Source organism: Spermophilus citellus, assembly GCF_964194105.1.
Source record: "Spermophilus citellus genome assembly, chromosome: 2".
NCBI lineage: Eukaryota > Metazoa > Chordata > Mammalia > Rodentia > Sciuridae > Spermophilus > Spermophilus citellus.
This window is the reverse complement of record NC_138183.1, coordinates 238,704,676-238,728,030: the sequence shown is the minus strand read 5'-3', so window position 1 is coordinate 238,728,030 and position 23,355 is coordinate 238,704,676. Positions and strand designations below refer to the sequence as shown.

Genomic DNA, 23,355 nt, shown 5'->3' with positions numbered 1-23,355 from the left:
TTAAAAAAAAATGCTGAAGGCCACTGGTTCGATATTTGCCTATTACATGTCCAGATAGAATAATATAAGTTGTGTAACCCAAAGGCCGGGTTTCCAAACACTTCACCAGCCAATGAGTCACACACCAGCCTCAACATCCAGAAAACAAAGATCCTGTACTCCCTTCTTACCTGGACAAAAAAAAAAAATCCCTGCTCATTTGTCAAATACTTTTTAATTTCTTGGGGGGGTTTACTTTCAGCGAAAGAAAAAAAAAGGAAAAGAGTTAAACTTCCAGCTATAACAAGAGACTTAGGGTACTGATGTACAAGCTACGCCATAATCTAAACTGCCTAATATGATTTAAAGTCTAAATGTCATCAGGCTCTTGTGTCATTTGAAACACACATGTTTTTCTACAATTCATACCAAACTCTCCCACACAAAAGAAACTCCTGGGAATACAAAAACAGCATTGATTTCCTGAAGATACAAAATTCCATAATTTGCGGGTAAATGAATGGAACTGGAGAATATCATGCTAAGCAAAATAAGCCAACCCCAAAAACTCAAAGGCCAAATGTTTTCTCTCATATGCAGATGCTAATGCACATTAAGGGTGGGGCACTGGGGAAGAATAGACTTACCTTACATTAGGTAGAGGAGAGTGAAGGGAGGGGAGAGGGAAGGAAGAATAGTAGAAAGGATCCGGCATTATTAGCTTATGTACATCTATGACTACACAACCAGTGTGATTCTACATCATGTCCAACCTGAAGAATGGGAAATTATACTCCGCTCATGTATGATGGGTCAAAAGTGCATTCCACTGTCTCATATAACTAATTAGAACATAATAAATAAATAAATAACATCTTTAAAAGCTAATAATTACTGATATCATCAAAGCATACTTCTAAACCAGTCTCCGCTCCTTAAGTCTTGGCAAAACAGTAGGCATGAACCATTAATAGCAAAACAAATTTTGAAAAACAAAACAGGTGGAAATAGTTAAAACTCCCCAAAACACGCAGAAGCTTAATACTGAAGGGTCTGGCCAGCTTAACTCCTGGGCTTCACACAACACACACGCTGTTCTCCTCCTCTAGCAAATGCACACCCATCTTATCACAACTGGCAACCTGAATGGACAACGTTCCAGGAGACAGAATGAGAAGAAACAGTCCGTCATCACCCCTGGGAGCCAGAGAGCTCACCTGTTGTGACAGTTTTGGACGTGGGACTTCCCCACGTCTCATTGGCTATTCCTGGAGTGATGGAGAATTCATATGAAGTTCCTGGACTTAAGCCTGTGATGGTACACTCTGTGTTATTTGTTACAATCATCCTCCAGGCGTTGTCCCTCTCATTCTTTACTGCATACGTGTACTCAGAAGCATCTCTGTCATTGTTTTTCCAGGTCAGGACCACGCTGGTTGGACTGATGGAAACAGCATCAATGCCAAACACAGGACTGGGTGCTGTTTACAGGTCGTTTTCAAGGACAAAGAAAAGAAAATACGTTCGAAAAATACATGTAAGTGTCAGGTCTGCTGTGTCTGCTGTACAAAAGCAAATCTTACAATGTCAGTTTCATTTCTCTTCATTTGCCCCTTACACTTTCCTGCAACAAAAGGCATTTAAACACACATATGCACCTGTATATTTTTGTGTCAAGGGGTTTATTCATATCTTCTGCGTTATCCACCTGTTGGCACATAATGGCTCAGGATGTCTCTTATTATGCTTTGCATGTCTGTAGTGTCAGTTGTAATGTCTCCTTCGTATCTGATATTTACTGAGTTCACAGCCTTTTTTTCTCTAGTCACTTTTCTGGTCACTTGTTACTATACTCACTTCTTTGAATTCTTAGTCTCTGTCGTCTTCTGAAGTTCACTGAGCTCCGCCACAGGAGTTATTTTGTCAATTTGGTTTCTCTTTTCAAAAACAAGTTTTTCCTTTTGTTGATTTTTGAATTATATTTCTACTTTCTGTTTTTTTTTTTTCTTTTTCTTTTTCCTTTCTCTGATCTTTATTATTTTCTTTCCTCTGCTAAATCTGGGCTCAGTATTTTCTTATTTTTCTGGTTCCTTAGGTGAAACACCGGGTTAACATCTTTCTTCTTTTTTGATATAGTTCTTTGATGCATAAACCTCCATTTTAGAACTCTTCTTGCCATATCCATTAGGTTTGGGCATGCAGTGTTTCCATTTTCATTTTTCTCAGTAACTTTTTATTTCCCTTTTAATATTTTTATTGAACCTCTGATTGTACAAGAGAGTAATGTTTAGTTTCCATACACTTCTAATTTCCAAAGTTCTTTTTGTCTGTGTTTTTGTGTGTGTTTGTGTGGTATTTCTACATAGACAGAATGCCTTTATTTTATTTGTTTATTTTTTATGTGATGCTGAGGATCAAACTCAGTGCCTCATACATGCTAGGCAAGCGCTCTGCCACTGAGCTACAGCCCCACCCCATAGTTTCCAAAATTCTTGTTACTAATGTCTACTTTTATATTGTGATGGTTAGAAACAATGCCTGAGATAATTTCAGTATTCTTATATTCTTAAGACTTCTTTAGTAACCTCCCATATGATCTATGCCAGATAATGTCCCATATGCAACTGAGAAAAATGTATATTCTGCAGCTACTAGAGGGAAAGTTCTATACACATCCGTTAGGTCAACTTGGTCTCAAGTACAGTTCAGGTCTTTTTTTAAACGTTGGCACTTTTAATCTACCATTCCACCCGTTCACAGACTGTAAAGTTTCTGCTGAGAAATCTGCTCCTGGTCATATTATAACTACATGATATATTATATTCTTCTTTTAAGATTTCAAGATCCTGTCTTTACTTTTTATATTTGATGGAATAATTATGTGTAGGGGTAGCTTTCTTAGGATTCGATATGAATAGAGATTTTTCTTCTTATACCCTGATATTTATATCTTTTTCCAGGTTTGGAAAGTTTTATGCTATCATTTATTTAAATAAGATTACTAAATTTTTTATTTTTTGAATACTTTTTAGTTGTCAATGGACCTTTATATTTATTTATTTATATGTGGTGCTCAGAATTGAACCCAGTGCCTCACACAAGCCATGCAAGCACTCTATCACTGAGCCACAATCCCAGCCCATACTCTTTTGTATTCTTCTTCTCCCTCATGAATGTCAGTGACTTGAACACTCGCTCTTTGGGTGCTATCCCATAAATCCCGAAAGCATTCTTCATATCTCTTCTTTCTCTCTCCTCCCACTGTATATTTTCACAATATACAAGTTCCTAGATTCTATCTTCAGCTTTATCAGCTCTGCTGATGGTGCTCTCTATCGCACTGGTCCTTTCAGTCACTGTACTTTTCAGCTCCAGGATTTCTGTTTGATTTTGGCTGTACTATTTCAACCTCTCTGTTACAGTTCCCATTTCTGGTCACTTATTACTATACTCACGTCTTTGAATTCTATCTCTGTCGTCTTCTGAAGTTCACTGGGCTTACCTAGAGGAGTTATTTTGAATTCCTCAGAATTCAAACATACATCTCTGTCTCCTTTTATCCAGTTAATAGCACTTGTTTTTGTACCTCGGTGATATCATGGCCTTTCTCGTTATTCTTAGTCCTCATGAGTAGACATTAATGTGTATGCCTTTGAAACACAGGGATCATTCCAGTCTTTGTAGACTGGTTTTGTCTGCAAGGACCATCTGCTATGTTCCCAAAAACCAGCACCACTGTGGTCACTGAAGCTCTTGGGGGTCTCCTGAGACTGAGACCAATTTTTAAAACACCACTGATTCACATAATCTCCTTAGGAACTCCTAAAATTTCCCTAAGTGCCCTAGGAACAATTCAGTAGTTTGTTTAAACTGCTTTGGAACAAGCATTTTATCAATACCAAATAGCCTGACAGAACTAACAAAATTATTGCATCACAATGAAAATAATCGACCTATTCCACGTTATGAGGTAACTAGTTATAGAACTTACAAAACCTGCAGACCAGCAGTTCTTATACTTTTTTGGATTAAGGACCTATTTACCTTCTTTAAAATCAGGGATCTAGGGAGCTCCAGAATACTTTTGTGAAGATACCTGAGACACTCATCCCTGTGGCTCCTTTCTCTAGTTTTCTTTTGTTTTAACGCATTGGGTTTCTGGAAAAGATTTTCTTTAATTAAATAATTTCCTAGCTTTAAAAAACAAAAAAAAAAAAAATGTGTGGCTAGGGTTGTGGCTCAGTGATAGAGAACGCGCCTAGCATAGGAAAGGCCCTGGGTACAATCCCAGCACCACCTAAAAATAAACAAAAGTACTGTGTCCAACTACACCTAAAAAAGAAATGTTAAAAAAAAATGCTGAAGGCCACTGGTTCGATATTTGCCTATTACATGTCCAGATAGAATAATATAAGTTGTGTAACCCAAAGGCCGGGTTTCCAAACACTTCACCAGCCAATGAGTCACACACCAGCCTCAACATCCAGAAAACAAAGATCCTGTACTCCCTTCTTACCTGGACAAAAAAAAAAAATCCCTGCTCATTTGTCAAATACTTTTTAATTTCTTGGGGGGGTTTACTTTCAGCGAAAGAAAAAAAAAGGAAAAGAGTTAAACTTCCAGCTATAACAAGAGACTTAGGGTACTGATGTACAAGCTACGCCATAATCTAAACTGCCTAATATGATTTAAAGTCTAAATGTCATCAGGCTCTTGTGTCATTTGAAACACACATGTTTTTCTACAATTCATACCAAACTCTCCCACACAAAAGAAACTCCTGGGAATACAAAAACAGCATTGATTTCCTGAAGATACAAAATTCCATAATTTGCGGGTAAATGAATGGAACTGGAGAATATCATGCTAAGCAAAATAAGCCAACCCCAAAAACTCAAAGGCCAAATGTTTTCTCTCATATGCAGATGCTAATGCACATTAAGGGTGGGGCACTGGGGAAGAATAGACTTACCTTACATTAGGTAGAGGAGAGTGAAGGGAGGGGAGAGGGAAGGAAGAATAGTAGAAAGGATCCGGCATTATTAGCTTATGTACATCTATGACTACACAACCAGTGTGATTCTACATCATGTCCAACCTGAAGAATGGGAAATTATACTCCGCTCATGTATGATGGGTCAAAAGTGCATTCCACTGTCTCATATAACTAATTAGAACATAATAAATAAATAAATAACATCTTTAAAAGCTAATAATTACTGATATCATCAAAGCATACTTCTAAACCAGTCTCCGCTCCTTAAGTCTTGGCAAAACAGTAGGCATGAACCATTAATAGCAAAACAAATTTTGAAAAACAAAACAGGTGGAAATAGTTAAAACTCCCCAAAACACGCAGAAGCTTAATACTGAAGGGTCTGGCCAGCTTAACTCCTGGGCTTCACACAACACACACGCTGTTCTCCTCCTCTAGCAAATGCACACCCATCTTATCACAACTGGCAACCTGAATGGACAACGTTCCAGGAGACAGAATGAGAAGAAACAGTCCGTCATCACCCCTGGGAGCCAGAGAGCTCACCTGTTGTGACAGTTTTGGACGTGGGACTTCCCCACGTCTCATTGGCTATTCCTGGAGTGATGGAGAATTCATATGAAGTTCCTGGACTTAAGCCTGTGATGGTACACTCTGTGTTATTTGTTACAATCATCCTCCAGGCGTTGTCCCTCTCATTCTTTACTGCATACGTGTACTCAGAAGCATCTCTGTCATTGTTTTTCCAGGTCAGGACCACGCTGGTTGGACTGATGGAAACAGCATCAATGCCAAACACAGGACTGGGTGCTGTTTACAGGTCGTTTTCAAGGACAAAGAAAAGAAAATACGTTCGAAAAATACATGTAAGTGTCAGGTCTGCTGTGTCTGCTGTACAAAAGCAAATCTTACAATGTCAGTTTCATTTCTCTTCATTTGCCCCTTACACTTTCCTGCAACAAAAGGCATTTAAACACACATATGCACCTGTATATTTTTGTGTCAAGGGGTTTATTCATATCTTCTGCGTTATCCACCTGTTGGCACATAATGGCTCAGGATGTCTCTTATTATGCTTTGCATGTCTGTAGTGTCAGTTGTAATGTCTCCTTCGTATCTGATATTTACTGAGTTCACAGCCTTTTTTTCTCTAGTCACTTTTCTGGTCACTTGTTACTATACTCACTTCTTTGAATTCTTAGTCTCTGTCGTCTTCTGAAGTTCACTGAGCTCCGCCACAGGAGTTATTTTGTCAATTTGGTTTCTCTTTTCAAAAACAAGTTTTTCCTTTTGTTGATTTTTGAATTATATTTCTACTTTCTGGTTTTTTTTTTCTTTTTCTTTTTCCTTTCTCTGATCTTTATTATTTTCTTTCCTCTGCTAAATCTGGGCTCAGTATTTTCTTATTTTTCTGGTTCCTTAGGTGAAACACCGGGTTAACATCTTTCTTCTTTTTTGATATAGTTCTTTGATGCATAAACCTCCATTTTAGAACTCTTCTTGCCATATCCATTAGGTTTGGGCATGCAGTGTTTCCATTTTCATTTTTCTCAGTAACTTTTTATTTCCCTTTTAATATTTTTATTGAACCTCTGATTGTACAAGAGAGTAATGTTTAGTTTCCATACACTTCTAATTTCCAAAGTTCTTTTTGTCTGTGTTTTTGTGTGTGTTTGTGTGGTATTTCTACATAGACAGAATGCCTTTATTTTATTTGTTTATTTTTTATGTGATGCTGAGGATCAAACTCAGTGCCTCATACATGCTAGGCAAGCGCTCTGCCACTGAGCTACAGCCCCACCCCATAGTTTCCAAAATTCTTGTTACTAATGTCTACTTTTATATTGTGATGGTTAGAAACAATGCCTGAGATAATTTCAGTATTCTTATATTCTTAAGACTTCTTTAGTAACCTCCCATATGATCTATGCCAGATAATGTCCCATATGCAACTGAGAAAAATGTATATTCTGCAGCTACTAGAGGGAAAGTTCTATACACATCCGTTAGGTCAACTTGGTCTCAAGTACAGTTCAGGTCTTTTTTTAAACGTTGGCACTTTTAATCTACCATTCCACCCGTTCACAGACTGTAAAGTTTCTGCTGAGAAATCTGCTCCTGGTCATATTATAACTACATGATATATTATATTCTTCTTTTAAGATTTCAAGATCCTGTCTTTACTTTTTATATTTGATGGAATAATTATGTGTAGGGGTAGCTTTCTTAGGATTCGATATGAATAGAGATTTTTCTTCTTATACCCTGATATTTATATCTTTTTCCAGGTTTGGAAAGTTTTATGCTATCATTTATTTAAATAAGATTACTAAATTTTTTATTTTTTGAATACTTTTTAGTTGTCAATGGACCTTTATATTTATTTATTTATATGTGGTGCTCAGAATTGAACCCAGTGCCTCACACAAGCCATGCAAGCACTCTATCACTGAGCCACAATCCCAGCCCATACTCTTTTGTATTCTTCTTCTCCCTCATGAATGTCAGTGACTTGAACACTCGCTCTTTGGGTGCTATCCCATAAATCCCGAAAGCATTCTTCATATCTCTTCTTTCTCTCTCCTCCCACTGTATATTTTCACAATATACAAGTTCCTAGATTCTATCTTCAGCTTTATCAGCTCTGCTGATGGTGCTCTCTATCGCACTGGTCCTTTCAGTCACTGTACTTTTCAGCTCCAGGATTTCTGTTTGATTTTGGCTGTACTATTTCAACCTCTCTGTTACAGTTCCCATTTCTGGTCACTTATTACTATACTCACGTCTTTGAATTCTATCTCTGTCGTCTTCTGAAGTTCACTGGGCTTACCTAGAGGAGTTATTTTGAATTCCTCAGAATTCAAACATACATCTCTGTCTCCTTTTATCCAGTTAATAGCACTTGTTTTTGTACCTCGGTGATATCATGGCCTTTCTCGTTATTCTTAGTCCTCATGAGTAGACATTAATGTGTATGCCTTTGAAACACAGGGATCATTCCAGTCTTTGTAGACTGGTTTTGTCTGCAAGGACCATCTGCTATGTTCCCAAAAACCAGCACCACTGTGGTCACTGAAGCTCTTGGGGGTCTCCTGAGACTGAGACCAATTTTTAAAACACCACTGATTCACATAATCTCCTTAGGAACTCCTAAAATTTCCCTAAGTGCCCTAGGAACAATTCAGTAGTTTGTTTAAACTGCTTTGGAACAAGCATTTTATCAATACCAAATAGCCTGACAGAACTAACAAAATTATTGCATCACAATGAAAATAATCGACCTATTCCACGTTATGAGGTAACTAGTTATAGAACTTACAAAACCTGCAGACCAGCAGTTCTTATACTTTTTTGGATTAAGGACCTATTTACCTTCTTTAAAATCAGGGATCTAGGGAGCTCCAGAATACTTTTGTGAAGATACCTGAGACACTCATCCCTGTGGCTCCTTTCTCTAGTTTTCTTTTGTTTTAACGCATTGGGTTTCTGGAAAAGATTTTCTTTAATTAAATAATTTCCTAGCTTTAAAAAACAAAAAAAAAAAAAAATGTGTGGCTAGGGTTGTGGCTCAGTGATAGAGAACGCGCCTAGCATAGGAAAGGCCCTGGGTACAATCCCAGCACCACCTAAAAATAAACAAAAGTACTGTGTCCAACTACACCTAAAAAAGAAATGTTAAAAAAAAATGCTGAAGGCCACTGGTTCGATATTTGCCTATTACATGTCCAGATAGAATAATATAAGTTGTGTAACCCAAAGGCCGGGTTTCCAAACACTTCACCAGCCAATGAGTCACACACCAGCCTCAACATCCAGAAAACAAAGATCCTGTACTCCCTTCTTACCTGGACAAAAAAAAAAAATCCCTGCTCATTTGTCAAATACTTTTTAATTTCTTGGGGGGGTTTACTTTCAGCGAAAGAAAAAAAAAGGAAAAGAGTTAAACTTCCAGCTATAACAAGAGACTTAGGGTACTGATGTACAAGCTACGCCATAATCTAAACTGCCTAATATGATTTAAAGTCTAAATGTCATCAGGCTCTTGTGTCATTTGAAACACACATGTTTTTCTACAATTCATACCAAACTCTCCCACACAAAAGAAACTCCTGGGAATACAAAAACAGCATTGATTTCCTGAAGATACAAAATTCCATAATTTGCGGGTAAATGAATGGAACTGGAGAATATCATGCTAAGCAAAATAAGCCAACCCCAAAAACTCAAAGGCCAAATGTTTTCTCTCATATGCAGATGCTAATGCACATTAAGGGTGGGGCACTGGGGAAGAATAGACTTACCTTACATTAGGTAGAGGAGAGTGAAGGGAGGGGAGAGGGAAGGAAGAATAGTAGAAAGGATCCGGCATTATTAGCTTATGTACATCTATGACTACACAACCAGTGTGATTCTACATCATGTCCAACCTGAAGAATGGGAAATTATACTCCGCTCATGTATGATGGGTCAAAAGTGCATTCCACTGTCTCATATAACTAATTAGAACATAATAAATAAATAAATAACATCTTTAAAAGCTAATAATTACTGATATCATCAAAGCATACTTCTAAACCAGTCTCCGCTCCTTAAGTCTTGGCAAAACAGTAGGCATGAACCATTAATAGCAAAACAAATTTTGAAAAACAAAACAGGTGGAAATAGTTAAAACTCCCCAAAACACGCAGAAGCTTAATACTGAAGGGTCTGGCCAGCTTAACTCCTGGGCTTCACACAACACACACGCTGTTCTCCTCCTCTAGCAAATGCACACCCATCTTATCACAACTGGCAACCTGAATGGACAACGTTCCAGGAGACAGAATGAGAAGAAACAGTCCGTCATCACCCCTGGGAGCCAGAGAGCTCACCTGTTGTGACAGTTTTGGACGTGGGACTTCCCCACGTCTCATTGGCTATTCCTGGAGTGATGGAGAATTCATATGAAGTTCCTGGACTTAAGCCTGTGATGGTACACTCTGTGTTATTTGTTACAATCATCCTCCAGGCGTTGTCCCTCTCATTCTTTACTGCATACGTGTACTCAGAAGCATCTCTGTCATTGTTTTTCCAGGTCAGGACCACGCTGGTTGGACTGATGGAAACAGCATCAATGCCAAACACAGGACTGGGTGCTGTTTACAGGTCGTTTTCAAGGACAAAGAAAAGAAAATACGTTCGAAAAATACATGTAAGTGTCAGGTCTGCTGTGTCTGCTGTACAAAAGCAAATCTTACAATGTCAGTTTCATTTCTCTTCATTTGCCCCTTACACTTTCCTGCAACAAAAGGCATTTAAACACACATATGCACCTGTATATTTTTGTGTCAAGGGGTTTATTCATATCTTCTGCGTTATCCACCTGTTGGCACATAATGGCTCAGGATGTCTCTTATTATGCTTTGCATGTCTGTAGTGTCAGTTGTAATGTCTCCTTCGTATCTGATATTTACTGAGTTCACAGCCTTTTTTTCTCTAGTCACTTTTCTGGTCACTTGTTACTATACTCACTTCTTTGAATTCTTAGTCTCTGTCGTCTTCTGAAGTTCACTGAGCTCCGCCACAGGAGTTATTTTGTCAATTTGGTTTCTCTTTTCAAAAACAAGTTTTTCCTTTTGTTGATTTTTGAATTATATTTCTACTTTCTGTTTTTTTTTTTCTTTTTCTTTTTCCTTTCTCTGATCTTTATTATTTTCTTTCCTCTGCTAAATCTGGGCTCAGTATTTTCTTATTTTTCTGGTTCCTTAGGTGAAACACCGGGTTAACATCTTTCTTCTTTTTTGATATAGTTCTTTGATGCATAAACCTCCATTTTAGAACTCTTCTTGCCATATCCATTAGGTTTGGGCATGCAGTGTTTCCATTTTCATTTTTCTCAGTAACTTTTTATTTCCCTTTTAATATTTTTATTGAACCTCTGATTGTACAAGAGAGTAATGTTTAGTTTCCATACACTTCTAATTTCCAAAGTTCTTTTTGTCTGTGTTTTTGTGTGTGTTTGTGTGGTATTTCTACATAGACAGAATGCCTTTATTTTATTTGTTTATTTTTTATGTGATGCTGAGGATCAAACTCAGTGCCTCATACATGCTAGGCAAGCGCTCTGCCACTGAGCTACAGCCCCACCCCATAGTTTCCAAAATTCTTGTTACTAATGTCTACTTTTATATTGTGATGGTTAGAAACAATGCCTGAGATAATTTCAGTATTCTTATATTCTTAAGACTTCTTTAGTAACCTCCCATATGATCTATGCCAGATAATGTCCCATATGCAACTGAGAAAAATGTATATTCTGCAGCTACTAGAGGGAAAGTTCTATACACATCCGTTAGGTCAACTTGGTCTCAAGTACAGTTCAGGTCTTTTTTTAAACGTTGGCACTTTTAATCTACCATTCCACCCGTTCACAGACTGTAAAGTTTCTGCTGAGAAATCTGCTCCTGGTCATATTATAACTACATGATATATTATATTCTTCTTTTAAGATTTCAAGATCCTGTCTTTACTTTTTATATTTGATGGAATAATTATGTGTAGGGGTAGCTTTCTTAGGATTCGATATGAATAGAGATTTTTCTTCTTATACCCTGATATTTATATCTTTTTCCAGGTTTGGAAAGTTTTATGCTATCATTTATTTAAATAAGATTACTAAATTTTTTATTTTTTGAATACTTTTTAGTTGTCAATGGACCTTTATATTTATTTATTTATATGTGGTGCTCAGAATTGAACCCAGTGCCTCACACAAGCCATGCAAGCACTCTATCACTGAGCCACAATCCCAGCCCATACTCTTTTGTATTCTTCTTCTCCCTCATGAATGTCAGTGACTTGAACACTCGCTCTTTGGGTGCTATCCCATAAATCCCGAAAGCATTCTTCATATCTCTTCTTTCTCTCTCCTCCCACTGTATATTTTCACAATATACAAGTTCCTAGATTCTATCTTCAGCTTTATCAGCTCTGCTGATGGTGCTCTCTATCGCACTGGTCCTTTCAGTCACTGTACTTTTCAGCTCCAGGATTTCTGTTTGATTTTGGCTGTACTATTTCAACCTCTCTGTTACAGTTCCCATTTCTGGTCACTTATTACTATACTCACGTCTTTGAATTCTATCTCTGTCGTCTTCTGAAGTTCACTGGGCTTACCTAGAGGAGTTATTTTGAATTCCTCAGAATTCAAACATACATCTCTGTCTCCTTTTATCCAGTTAATAGCACTTGTTTTTGTACCTCGGTGATATCATGGCCTTTCTCGTTATTCTTAGTCCTCATGAGTAGACATTAATGTGTATGCCTTTGAAACACAGGGATCATTCCAGTCTTTGTAGACTGGTTTTGTCTGCAAGGACCATCTGCTATGTTCCCAAAAACCAGCACCACTGTGGTCACTGAAGCTCTTGGGGGTCTCCTGAGACTGAGACCAGTTTTTAAAACACCACTGATTCACATAATCTCCTTAGGAACTCCTAAAATTTCCCTAAGTGCCCTAGGAACAATTCAGTAGTTTGTTTAAACTGCTTTGGAACAAGCATTTTATCAATACCAAATAGCCTGACAGAACTAACAAAATTATTGCATCACAATGAAAATAATCGACCTATTCCACGTTATGAGGTAACTAGTTATAGAACTTACAAAACCTGCAGACCAGCAGTTCTTATACTTTTTTGGATTAAGGACCTATTTACCTTCTTTAAAATCAGGGATCTAGGGAGCTCCAGAATACTTTTGTGAAGATACCTGAGACACTCATCCCTGTGGCTCCTTTCTCTAGTTTTCTTTTGTTTTAACGCATTGGGTTTCTGGAAAAGATTTTCTTTAATTAAATAATTTCCTAGCTTTAAAAAACAAAACAAAAAAAAAAAAATGTGTGGCTAGGGTTGTGGCTCAGTGATAGAGAACGCGCCTAGCATAGGAAAGGCCCTGGGTACAATCCCAGCACCACCTAAAAATAAACAAAAGTACTGTGTCCAACTACACCTAAAAAAGAAATGTTAAAAAAAAATGCTGAAGGCCACTGGTTCGATATTTGCCTATTACATGTCCAGATAGAATAATATAAGTTGTGTAACCCAAAGGCCGGGTTTCCAAACACTTCACCAGCCAATGAGTCACACACCAGCCTCAACATCCAGAAAACAAAGATCCTGTACTCCCTTCTTACCTGGACAAAAAAAAAAAAAAAAAAAAAAAAAAAAAAAAAAATCCCTGCTCATTTGTCAAATACTTTTTAATTTCTTGGGGGGGTTTACTTTCAGCGAAAGAAAAAAAAAGGAAAAGAGTTAAACTTCCAGCTATAACAAGAGACTTAGGGTACTGATGTACAAGCTACGCCATAATCTAAACTGCCTAATATGATTTAAAGTCTAAATGTCATCAGGCTCTTGTGTCATTTGAAACACACATGTTTTTCTACAATTCATACCAAACTCTCCCACACAAAAGAAACTCCTGGGAATACAAAAACAGCATTGATTTCCTGAAGATACAAAATTCCATAATTTGCGGGTAAATGAATGGAACTGGAGAATATCATGCTAAGCAAAATAAGCCAACCCCAAAAACTCAAAGGCCAAATGTTTTCTCTCATATGCAGATGCTAATGCACATTAAGGGTGGGGCACTGGGGAAGAATAGACTTACCTTACATTAGGTAGAGGAGAGTGAAGGGAGGGGAGAGGGAAGGAAGAATAGTAGAAAGGATCCGGCATTATTAGCTTATGTACATCTATGACTACACAACCAGTGTGATTCTACATCATGTCCAACCTGAAGAATGGGAAATTATACTCCGCTCATGTATGATGGGTCAAAAGTGCATTCCACTGTCTCATATAACTAATTAGAACATAATAAATAAATAAATAACATCTTTAAAAGCTAATAATTACTGATATCATCAAAGCATACTTCTAAACCAGTCTCCGCTCCTTAAGTCTTGGCAAAACAGTAGGCATGAACCATTAATAGCAAAACAAATTTTGAAAAACAAAACAGGTGGAAATAGTTAAAACTCCCCAAAACACGCAGAAGCTTAATACTGAAGGGTCTGGCCAGCTTAACTCCTGGGCTTCACACAACACACACGCTGTTCTCCTCCTCTAGCAAATGCACACCCATCTTATCACAACTGGCAACCTGAATGGACAACGTTCCAGGAGACAGAATGAGAAGAAACAGTCCGTCATCACCCCTGGGAGCCAGAGAGCTCACCTGTTGTGACAGTTTTGGACGTGGGACTTCCCCACGTCTCATTGGCTATTCCTGGAGTGATGGAGAATTCATATGAAGTTCCTGGACTTAAGCCTGTGATGGTACACTCTGTGTTATTTGTTACAATCATCCTCCAGGCGTTGTCCCTCTCATTCTTTACTGCATACGTGTACTCAGAAGCATCTCTGTCATTGTTTTTCCAGGTCAGGACCACGCTGGTTGGACTGATGGAAACAGCATCAATGCCAAACACAGGACTGGGTGCTGTTTACAGGTCGTTTTCAAGGACAAAGAAAAGAAAATACGTTCGAAAAATACATGTAAGTGTCAGGTCTGCTGTGTCTGCTGTACAAAAGCAAATCTTACAATGTCAGTTTCATTTCTCTTCATTTGCCCCTTACACTTTCCTGCAACAAAAGGCATTTAAACACACATATGCACTTGTATATTTTTGTGTCAAGGGGTTTATTCATATCTTCTGCGTTATCCACCTGTTGGCACATAATGGCTCAGGATGTCTCTTATTATGCTTTGCATGTCTGTAGTGTCAGTTGTAATGTCTCCTTCGTATCTGATATTTACTGAGTTCACAGCCTTTTTTTCTCTAGTCACTTTTCTGGTCACTTGTTACTATACTCACTTCTTTGAATTCTTTCTCTGTCGTCTTCTGAAGTTCACTGAGCTCCGCCACAGGAGTTATTTTGTCAATTTGGTTTCTCTTTTCAAAAACAAGTTTTTCCTTTTGTTGATTTTTGAATTATATTTCTACTTTCTGTTTTTTTTTTTCTTTTTCTTTTTCCTTTCTCTGATCTTTATTATTTTCTTTCCTCTGCTAAATCTGGGCTCAGTATTTTCTTATTTTTCTGGTTCCTTAGGTGAAACACCGGGTTAACATCTTTCTTCTTTTTTGATATAGTTCTTTGATGCATAAACCTCCATTTTAGAACTCTTCTTGCCATATCCATTAGGTTTGGGCATGCAGTGTTTCCATTTTCATTTTTCTCAGTAACTTTTTATTTCCCTTTTAATATTTTTATTGAACCTCTGATTGTACAAGAGAGTAATGTTTAGTTTCCATACACTTCTAATTTCCAAAGTTCTTTTTGTCTGTGTTTTTGTGTGTGTTTGTGTGGTATTTCTACATAGACAGAATGCCTTTATTTTATTTGTTTATTTTTTATGTGATGCTGAGGATCAAACTCAGTGCCTCATACATGCTAGGCAAGCGCTCTGCCACTGAGCTACAGCCCCACCCCATAGTTTCCAAAATTCTTGTTACTAATGTCTACTTTTATATTGTGATGGTTAGAAACAATGCCTGAGATAATTTCAGTATTCTTATATTCTTAAGACTTCTTTAGTAACCTCCCATATGATCTATGCCAGATAATGTCCCATATGCAACTGAGAAAAATGTATATTCTGCAGCTACTAGAGGGAAAGTTCTATACACATCCGTTAGGTCAACTTGGTCTCAAGTACAGTTCAGGTCTTTTTTTAAACGTTGGCACTTTTAATCTACCATTCCACCCGTTCACAGACTGTAAAGTTTCTGCTGAGAAATCTGCTCCTGGTCATATTATAACTACATGATATATTATATTCTTCTTTTAAGATTTCAAGATCCTGTCTTTACTTTTTATATTTGATGGAATAATTATGTGTAGGGGTAGCTTTCTTAGGATTCGATATGAATAGAGATTTTTCTTCTTATACCCTGATATTTATATCTTTTTCCAGGTTTGGAAAGTTTTATGCTATCATTTATTTAAATAAGATTACTAAATTTTTTATTTTTTGAATACTTTTTAGTTGTCAATGGACCTTTATATTTATTTATTTATATGTGGTGCTCAGAATTGAACCCAGTGCCTCACACAAGCCATGCAAGCACTCTATCACTGAGCCACAATCCCAGCCCATACTCTTTTGTATTCTTCTTCTCCCTCATGAATGTCAGTGACTTGAACACTCGCTCTTTGGGTGCTATCCCATAAATCCCGAAAGCATTCTTCATATCTCTTCTTTCTCTCTCCTCCCACTGTATATTTTCACAATATACAAGTTCCTAGATTCTATCTTCAGCTTTATCAGCTCTGCTGATGGTGCTCTCTATCGCACTGGTCCTTTCAGTCACTGTACTTTTCAGCTCCAGGATTTCTGTTTGATTTTGGCTGTACTATTTCAACCTCTCTGTTACAGTTCCCATTTCTGGTCACTTATTACTATACTCACGTCTTTGAATTCTATCTCTGTCGTCTTCTGAAGTTCACTGGGCTTACCTAGAGGAGTTATTTTGAATTCCTCAGAATTCAAACATACATCTCTGTCTCCTTTTATCCAGTTAATAGCACTTGTTTTTGTACCTCGGTGATATCATGGCCTTTCTCGTTATTCTTAGTCCTCATGAGTAGACATTAATGTGTATGCCTTTGAAACACAGGGATCATTCCAGTCTTTGTAGACTGGTTTTGTCTGCAAGGACCATCTGCTATGTTCCCAAAAACCAGCACCACTGTGGCCACTGAAGCTCTTGGGGGTCTCCTGAGACTGAGACCAATTTTTAAAACACCACTGATTCACATAATCTCCTTAGGAACTCCTAAAATTTCCCTATCTTGACCTAGGAACAATTCAGTAGTTTGTTTAAACTGCTTTCTTTTTTTTAATTTTATTTTTTTTATTGGTTGTTCACATTACAAAGCTCTTTACATGTCATATTTCATACATTAGATTGAAGTGGGTTATAAACTCCCAATTTTACCCCAAATGCAGATTGCAGAATCACGTCGGTTACACATCCACATTTTTACATACTGCCATATTAGTGATTGTTGTATTCTGCTACCTTTCCTATCCCCTACTATCCCCCCTCCCCTTCCCTCACATCTTCTCTCTCTACCCCATCTACTGTAATTCATTTCTCTCCTTGTTAATTTTCCCATTCCCCTCACAGCCTCTTATATGTAATTTTGTATAGCAATGAGGGTCTCCCTTCATTTCCATGCAATTTCCCTTTTCTTTCCCTTTCCCTCCCACCTCATGTCTCTGTTTAAAGTTAATCTTTTCTTCCTGCTCTTCCTCCCTGCTCTGTTCATAGTTGCTCTCATTATATCAAAGAAGACATTTGGTATTTGTTTTTTAGGGATTGGCTAGCTTCACTAAGCATAATCTGCTCTAGTGCCATCCATTTCCCTGCAAATTCTATGATTTTGTCATTTTTTTATTGCTGTGTAGTACTCCATTGTGTATAGATGCCACATTTTTTTTATCCATTCATCTATTGAAGGGCATCTGGGTTGGTTCCACAGTCTAGCTATTGTGAATTGTGCTGCTATGAACATCGATGTGGCAGGATCCCTGTAGCATGCTCTTTTAAGGTCTTCAGGGAATAGTCCAAGAAGGGCAATAGCAGGGTCAAATGGTGGTTCCATTCCCAGCTTTCCCAGGAATCTCCATACTGCTTTCCAAATTGGCCGCACCAATTTGCAGTCCCACCAGCAATGTACAAGTGTACCCTTTTCTCCACATCCTCGCCAGCACTTGTTGTTGTTTGACTTCATAGTGGCTGCCAATCTTACTGGAGTGAGATGGTATCTTAGGGTGGTTTTGATTTGCATTTCTCTGACTGCTAGCGATGGTGAGCATTTTTTCATGTACTTGTTGATTGATTGTATATCCTCCTCTGAGAAGTGTCTGTTCAGGTCCTTGGCCCATTTGTTGAATGGGTTATTTGTTATCTTATTGTCTAGTTTTTTGAGTTCTTTGTATACTCTGGATATTAGGGCTCTATCTGAAGTGTGAGGAGTAAAAATTTCTTCCCAGGATGTAGGCTCCCTATTTACCTCTTATTGTTTCTCTTGCTGAGAAAAAACTTTTTAGTTTAAGTAAGTCCCATTTGTTGATTCTTGTTATTAACTCTTGTGCTATGGGTATCCTATTAAGGAATTTGGAGCCCGACCCCACAATATGTAGATCGGAGCCAACTTTTTCTTCTATCAGACGCAGAGTCTCTGATTTGATATCAAGCTCCTTGATCCATTTTGAGTTGACTTTTGTGCATGGCGAGAGAAAGGGATTCAGTTTCATTTTGTTGCATATGGATTTCCAGTTTTCCCAACACCATTTGTTGAAGATGCTATCCTTCCTCCATTGCATGCTTTTAGCCCCTTTATCAAATATAAGATAGTTGTAACTTTGTGGATTAGTCTCTGTGTCCTCTATTCTATACCATTGGTCCACCCGCCTGTTTTGGTACCAGTACCATGCTGTTTTTGTTACTATTGCTCTGTAGTATAGTTTGAAATCTGGTATCGCTATACCGCCTGATTCACACTTCCTGCTTAGAATTGTTTTTGCTATTCGGGGTCTTTTATTTTTCCATATGAATTTCATGATTGCTTTCTCTATTTCTACAAAAAATGCCATTGGTATTTTGATTGGCATTGCATTAAACCTATAGAGAACTTTTGGTAATATCGCCATTTTGATGATGTTAGCCTGCCTATCCATGAACAGGGTATATTTTTCCATCTTCTAAGATCTTCTTCTACTTCTCTCTTTAGGGTTCTGTAGTTTTCATTGTATAAATCTTTCACCTCGTTTAAACTGCTTTCGTAGTATAATTTTATCAATACCTTATAGCCTTATTGAACTAACAAAATTATTGCATCACAATGCTATTTATGGAAAAAGTATGAAAATAATATACCTATTCAACATTATTAGATAACTAGTTATACAACTTAGAAAACCTGCAGACCAGCAATTCTTACACTTTTTTGGATTAAGTACCTATATACCTTTTTTAAAATTAAGGATCTCAGAGAATTTCTGCTTGCATAGGTTATATTTATTCATACTATAGTACAGATAAATAGGAAATTTTTTAAACATAAAAATACAGAAGCAGGAGCTGGGGTCGTGGCTCAGCTGTAGAGCACTTGCCTTGCACATGTGAAGCACTGGGCTCAATCACCAGCACCACATAAAAATAAATAAAATAAAGGTATTGTGTCCATCTACAATTAAAAAAAAATTTTTTAAATATATACAAGCATACATTCTATTCGCCATTGGAATGACAATGTCTTCCCATTCCTTACAACATCTGGGAAACTCCACTGTGTACCCAATAAAGAATGAAGGGCAAGAAAGCCAAATATCATGTTAGTATTATAATACTTCATGAAGCCCTGAAAACAAGGGGGGAACCCTAGATTCCTTTGAACCATGATGTTAAGAGCCAATGATCTACCCCAGAAGTCAGAAAGCTTCTTCTATGAATGCCAGAGTGCCACTCCCATCTATTACGTGTGGTGATGCACAATACCACACAGACACAAAATACCTTCATATGAGCTTCAGCATGGCTTCCCCATCTCTGGCCTCAGGCTCCCCAAAGTGGTGTAAGAGAAGGTCACAAGAGACTGACAGGAGTGAGATCACGTTTGGAAGTGGGCTTTTATTTGGGGGAATGCTGTTTCTTAGAACATTCTATCCAAAAAAGGCAGAAGGGGTAGGATTACAAAGGAACAGGTGAGTGTAACTCAGCCCCAGCAAGTGACACCTACACCTGGAGCCACGCCTTGTTATCTGAGCTGGGGTAAGCCCAAGTTAATAATTGTTCAGGACCCCAGGGCATCAGGACTTAAAGACGTGTTCATCCAGGGTGGCTCCCCGCACCAGAGAACAAATACTTCAGGCTTTCCATCCCATAAATTCCCTGTTATGCCTCCTCAATTCTAACAGGAAAGCAGACACAGAGAGTACAGAAACAAATTAGCAGGACTGTGTCCCAGTAAAACATACATATAAAACATACAAAAACGCAAAGTGGACCTGTTTTGGACCATGGGTCATTATCATCTACCAATATGATTCCAACAACAGACTGGCAGGAAGGTGTTAAAAGTATGCTATATTCAGGCACCTTGGCCCACTCCTGTAATCCCAGTGGCTTGGGAGGCTGAGGCACGAGGATTGCAAGTTCAAAACCAGCCTCAGCAAAAGCAAGGCCCTAAATAATCATTGAGACCATGTCTCTAAATAAAATATAAATAGGGCTGGGGTGGTGGCTCAGTGGTTGCATGCCCCTGAGTTCAATCCCCAGCAACCCCCCCCAAAAAAAGTATGCTGTAAAAATATTTATATTGAAGAATAATATTCATAATAAACTGACTAGCAGAAAAAATATATATACACGTCTTAAAATTATAAAATAACATCATAATTCATCAGTGATTGTTTCTGATTGATGGTTCATATGATATCTTTTTGCTGAGATGCATTTTATATTATGAATATGCACTTTCATAAAGAGAAATTTCAAGTCTTTTAGATGATTAAAAGAAAATATTTAGAAAATATGATATTTACAGATCTTACAAGTTTCCTTTAAGAAGCATCACTGACAAAAAGTACCACCCACTTGCTTACCAGTTCTACTGTCAACTGTTTTGGATGTCCCTTCAGTCCCACTCGGATAACTGGTTACAGGAGACAAGTTACCAATGGTAATACTTTGGCTGGTGGTGTCCTCACGTTTAAATTCTCCAGTATTTTCCTGCCCAGTAGGAATCCTAGAGGACTGTGAGTCATTGCTGCTCAAGCCGGTTTCGGAAACTGGACCAGGGGCTGTGGGAAAACAGAGAATGATTAGATGAAGAATCTGCACCTCGAAAACAAGGGTGAGAAACTCTCACAAAATAACGACACTGAGATGGAAAAGCACACTAGGACATCTGAGCTCTCATCAGCTGCTCTCTGGCCCATCAGCTACAGCACCAATCCACAGGCACTCATGTTTCTCACCACGGAACAGGCACTTGGCCACACGGGGGCAGATGCTGTGTGCTTACACTGTACAAAGCCATTCCCAGGAAACTAGAGCCACTAGGTTCCATCAGTTGCCCCCAGAAACACTCTGGGGTAGACCCCTGGCCGCTGCTGCCTGCCTTATAATGACTGTGTTACTAAGCCTCCCAGGACCTCTGTTGACAGAGTTGCAGTAGAGCCTGCTGTTGACCCGCAAAATACATCCCCCCTGCTTCCTTTGTCACATACCCCTAGATTTTCCAAAGGTTATCCTAGTATATGGCTTTTTTTTTTTTAACATAGCAAGGTAGCACCAAAAGAAAATACCTATGGAATAACAGCACATAAAACATAAAAATACTATGTTATAATTTCTAATAAGTTAAATCACCCCTCGGTATTGGGGAAAAAAAAGTCACACAGTATACATTTTTCTTAAAAGACAGGGTTTCACTATGTTGCCCAACCTGGTCTTAAACCCCTCAGCTCAAGTAATCTTCCTGCCCCAGCCTCCCAAGTGGCTGGGACTAGAGGTACACAGCATCCAACTTAGAAAATATAAATTTTTATATTTTATAAAATATAATTTTTTTATAAATAATCAGGACTGCATGATTATTTGAAATTTTTTTCCTTTTATTTGCTGTTTCCATCCTCACCCCACTTCTTCTAAAGAAAATTTGGAAAGTTACAGGGCTTTAACAAATTATCCTAAAACAAAACTAGATATAATAGTTAAGTTTGTTTTGTTTTAATATCAGGGATTGAACCTAAGGGTATTTAAAATTCTGAGATTTTTCACAGTTGCTGTTAATGTTGCTCTATGTTCACTAGGGGGCAGTAGCGAACAATACAAGAACAGAGGAAAATGGTACTCACCATCACCTGCGCACACAATCTGTAACAGGAAGAAAAAAAAAAACAGAAGTCAGCAGATTCATTCAGACATGGAAAATGCAAATCAGAAATAGAGCAGTTGAGGATTTAATAATGGGGGGTGGAGTGGTACGTGCATTAAGCTAAGGCTTGCTGGCCAAGGCTCAGGTGTCTTGGGACATTAAATATAGGGACTCAGAGAAATCAATGGTTAACTACAAAGATTAACTGGGCAGCTGTTGGCTCCGCAGTGTTTTTTCCCACGGACAGCACTGGAGCAGCTCCCAGGCCAGCACCTCTCTCTTGCCCTTTCTTGATGAACTGGGGCCATCAGGACCAGATAAAAAGGAAACCAGGACCGGTGCACCCCTTCCCCAGAATGATTTCCAGGTCACAAGTGCAGCATGCAAAGCCAGATGCAGCAGAAGAAATCCACTGGGTTGGGGGTTTTCATTGTACAAAAATTCATCTTCTATCAGTAGGTGGCAGTAATATTTTTTTTTTTTTTTAATCATAGGACGAGCAGCTTTAGGTGGAATGAAGATCTGAAAAGAAAGGCTTTCAAGATTTGGCTGATGAATCCGCCATCTCCAGATCCTCAGCAGGTTGGAGGGGGGTCCTCAAGGATATTCGTTGTGATCCATAAATTATTTCTCCATCCTTTTAAAGCCTAAAATAATTCAAGGCTGTATGTGCCATTGTTTCATAAACATATCTTTTTGGTGAGCTGGATTGTTCAAAGGATGATGCTCAGGAAGAAAATAATCAAAAGTGGTGGGGAATGGCGGGAGTCCACTAACTTCCCACCACACTGAGAATAAAATTCCACCCTTCAATCACAGCCCACCCAGCCCCTCTGGTCTCAGTGCCCCTCACGTTGTTGAAGCTGGCTTCCCCCTTAGGTATTTATCCCTCCTGAAGCTTTCTGCCCCAGACCTTCCTTCTCATGGCATGGCCAAAACTGTCCCCTCTTCACCAAGTTCTCCCAGTCAGCCATGGAAATTAATGCCCCTTATCCCCCGCATATCCCATCTCCCCCAACTACAATGCATGCCTCATGAGAGCAAAGACTATGTTGCACACAGTAGGCCCTCAGTGAATGCCACTGGAAAGAAAGAATGAGCCCAACAGGCAGGGAAGCCTGCCGCAATGTTCCCCCATTCTCAAACTTCCCACCCCCACCCCTCCACATCAGCCAGTAAGCCCTCAATGCAAAGGCTCACCTCGGGCCCCCGCCCCGCCCTTCAGTCCAGGCAACACACCAGTCCACATGGTCTGAGACGGGCAGGGAGTCAGTGGCCAGGCAGGCGCACAGGGCGGTAAACGTATTCTGCCCAGGAGTTAGAAAATGTGAGACCACAAAACCTTAACACCCTGGGAGGGCACGTCCCAGCCCCCTCCCAGTGGCATCTCTTCGGCATGTGCCATCCCTTCCCCTGGAACCCATCCATCTAAGTATCACCTAA

General features: G+C 38.7%; 1 protein-coding gene across 1 annotated transcript in view; it reads right to left on the bottom strand.

Moving 5' to 3' along the window:
- Positions 1–23,355, bottom strand: part of PTPRJ (protein tyrosine phosphatase receptor type J) — a 196,857-nt gene that overhangs the window by 65,166 nt on the left and 108,336 nt on the right. The window contains exons 2-7 of the mRNA XM_081279725.1: positions 21,893–21,911; positions 20,636–20,833; positions 14,198–14,461; positions 9,847–10,110; positions 5,522–5,785; positions 1,197–1,460 (exon numbers count right to left, since the gene is read on the bottom strand). Coding sequence (XP_081135851.1) covers positions 1,197–1,460; positions 5,522–5,785; positions 9,847–10,110; positions 14,198–14,461; positions 20,636–20,833; positions 21,893–21,911 — 1,273 coding nt within the window. The remainder of the gene's footprint in view (positions 1–1,196; positions 1,461–5,521; positions 5,786–9,846; positions 10,111–14,197; positions 14,462–20,635; positions 20,834–21,892; positions 21,912–23,355) is intronic.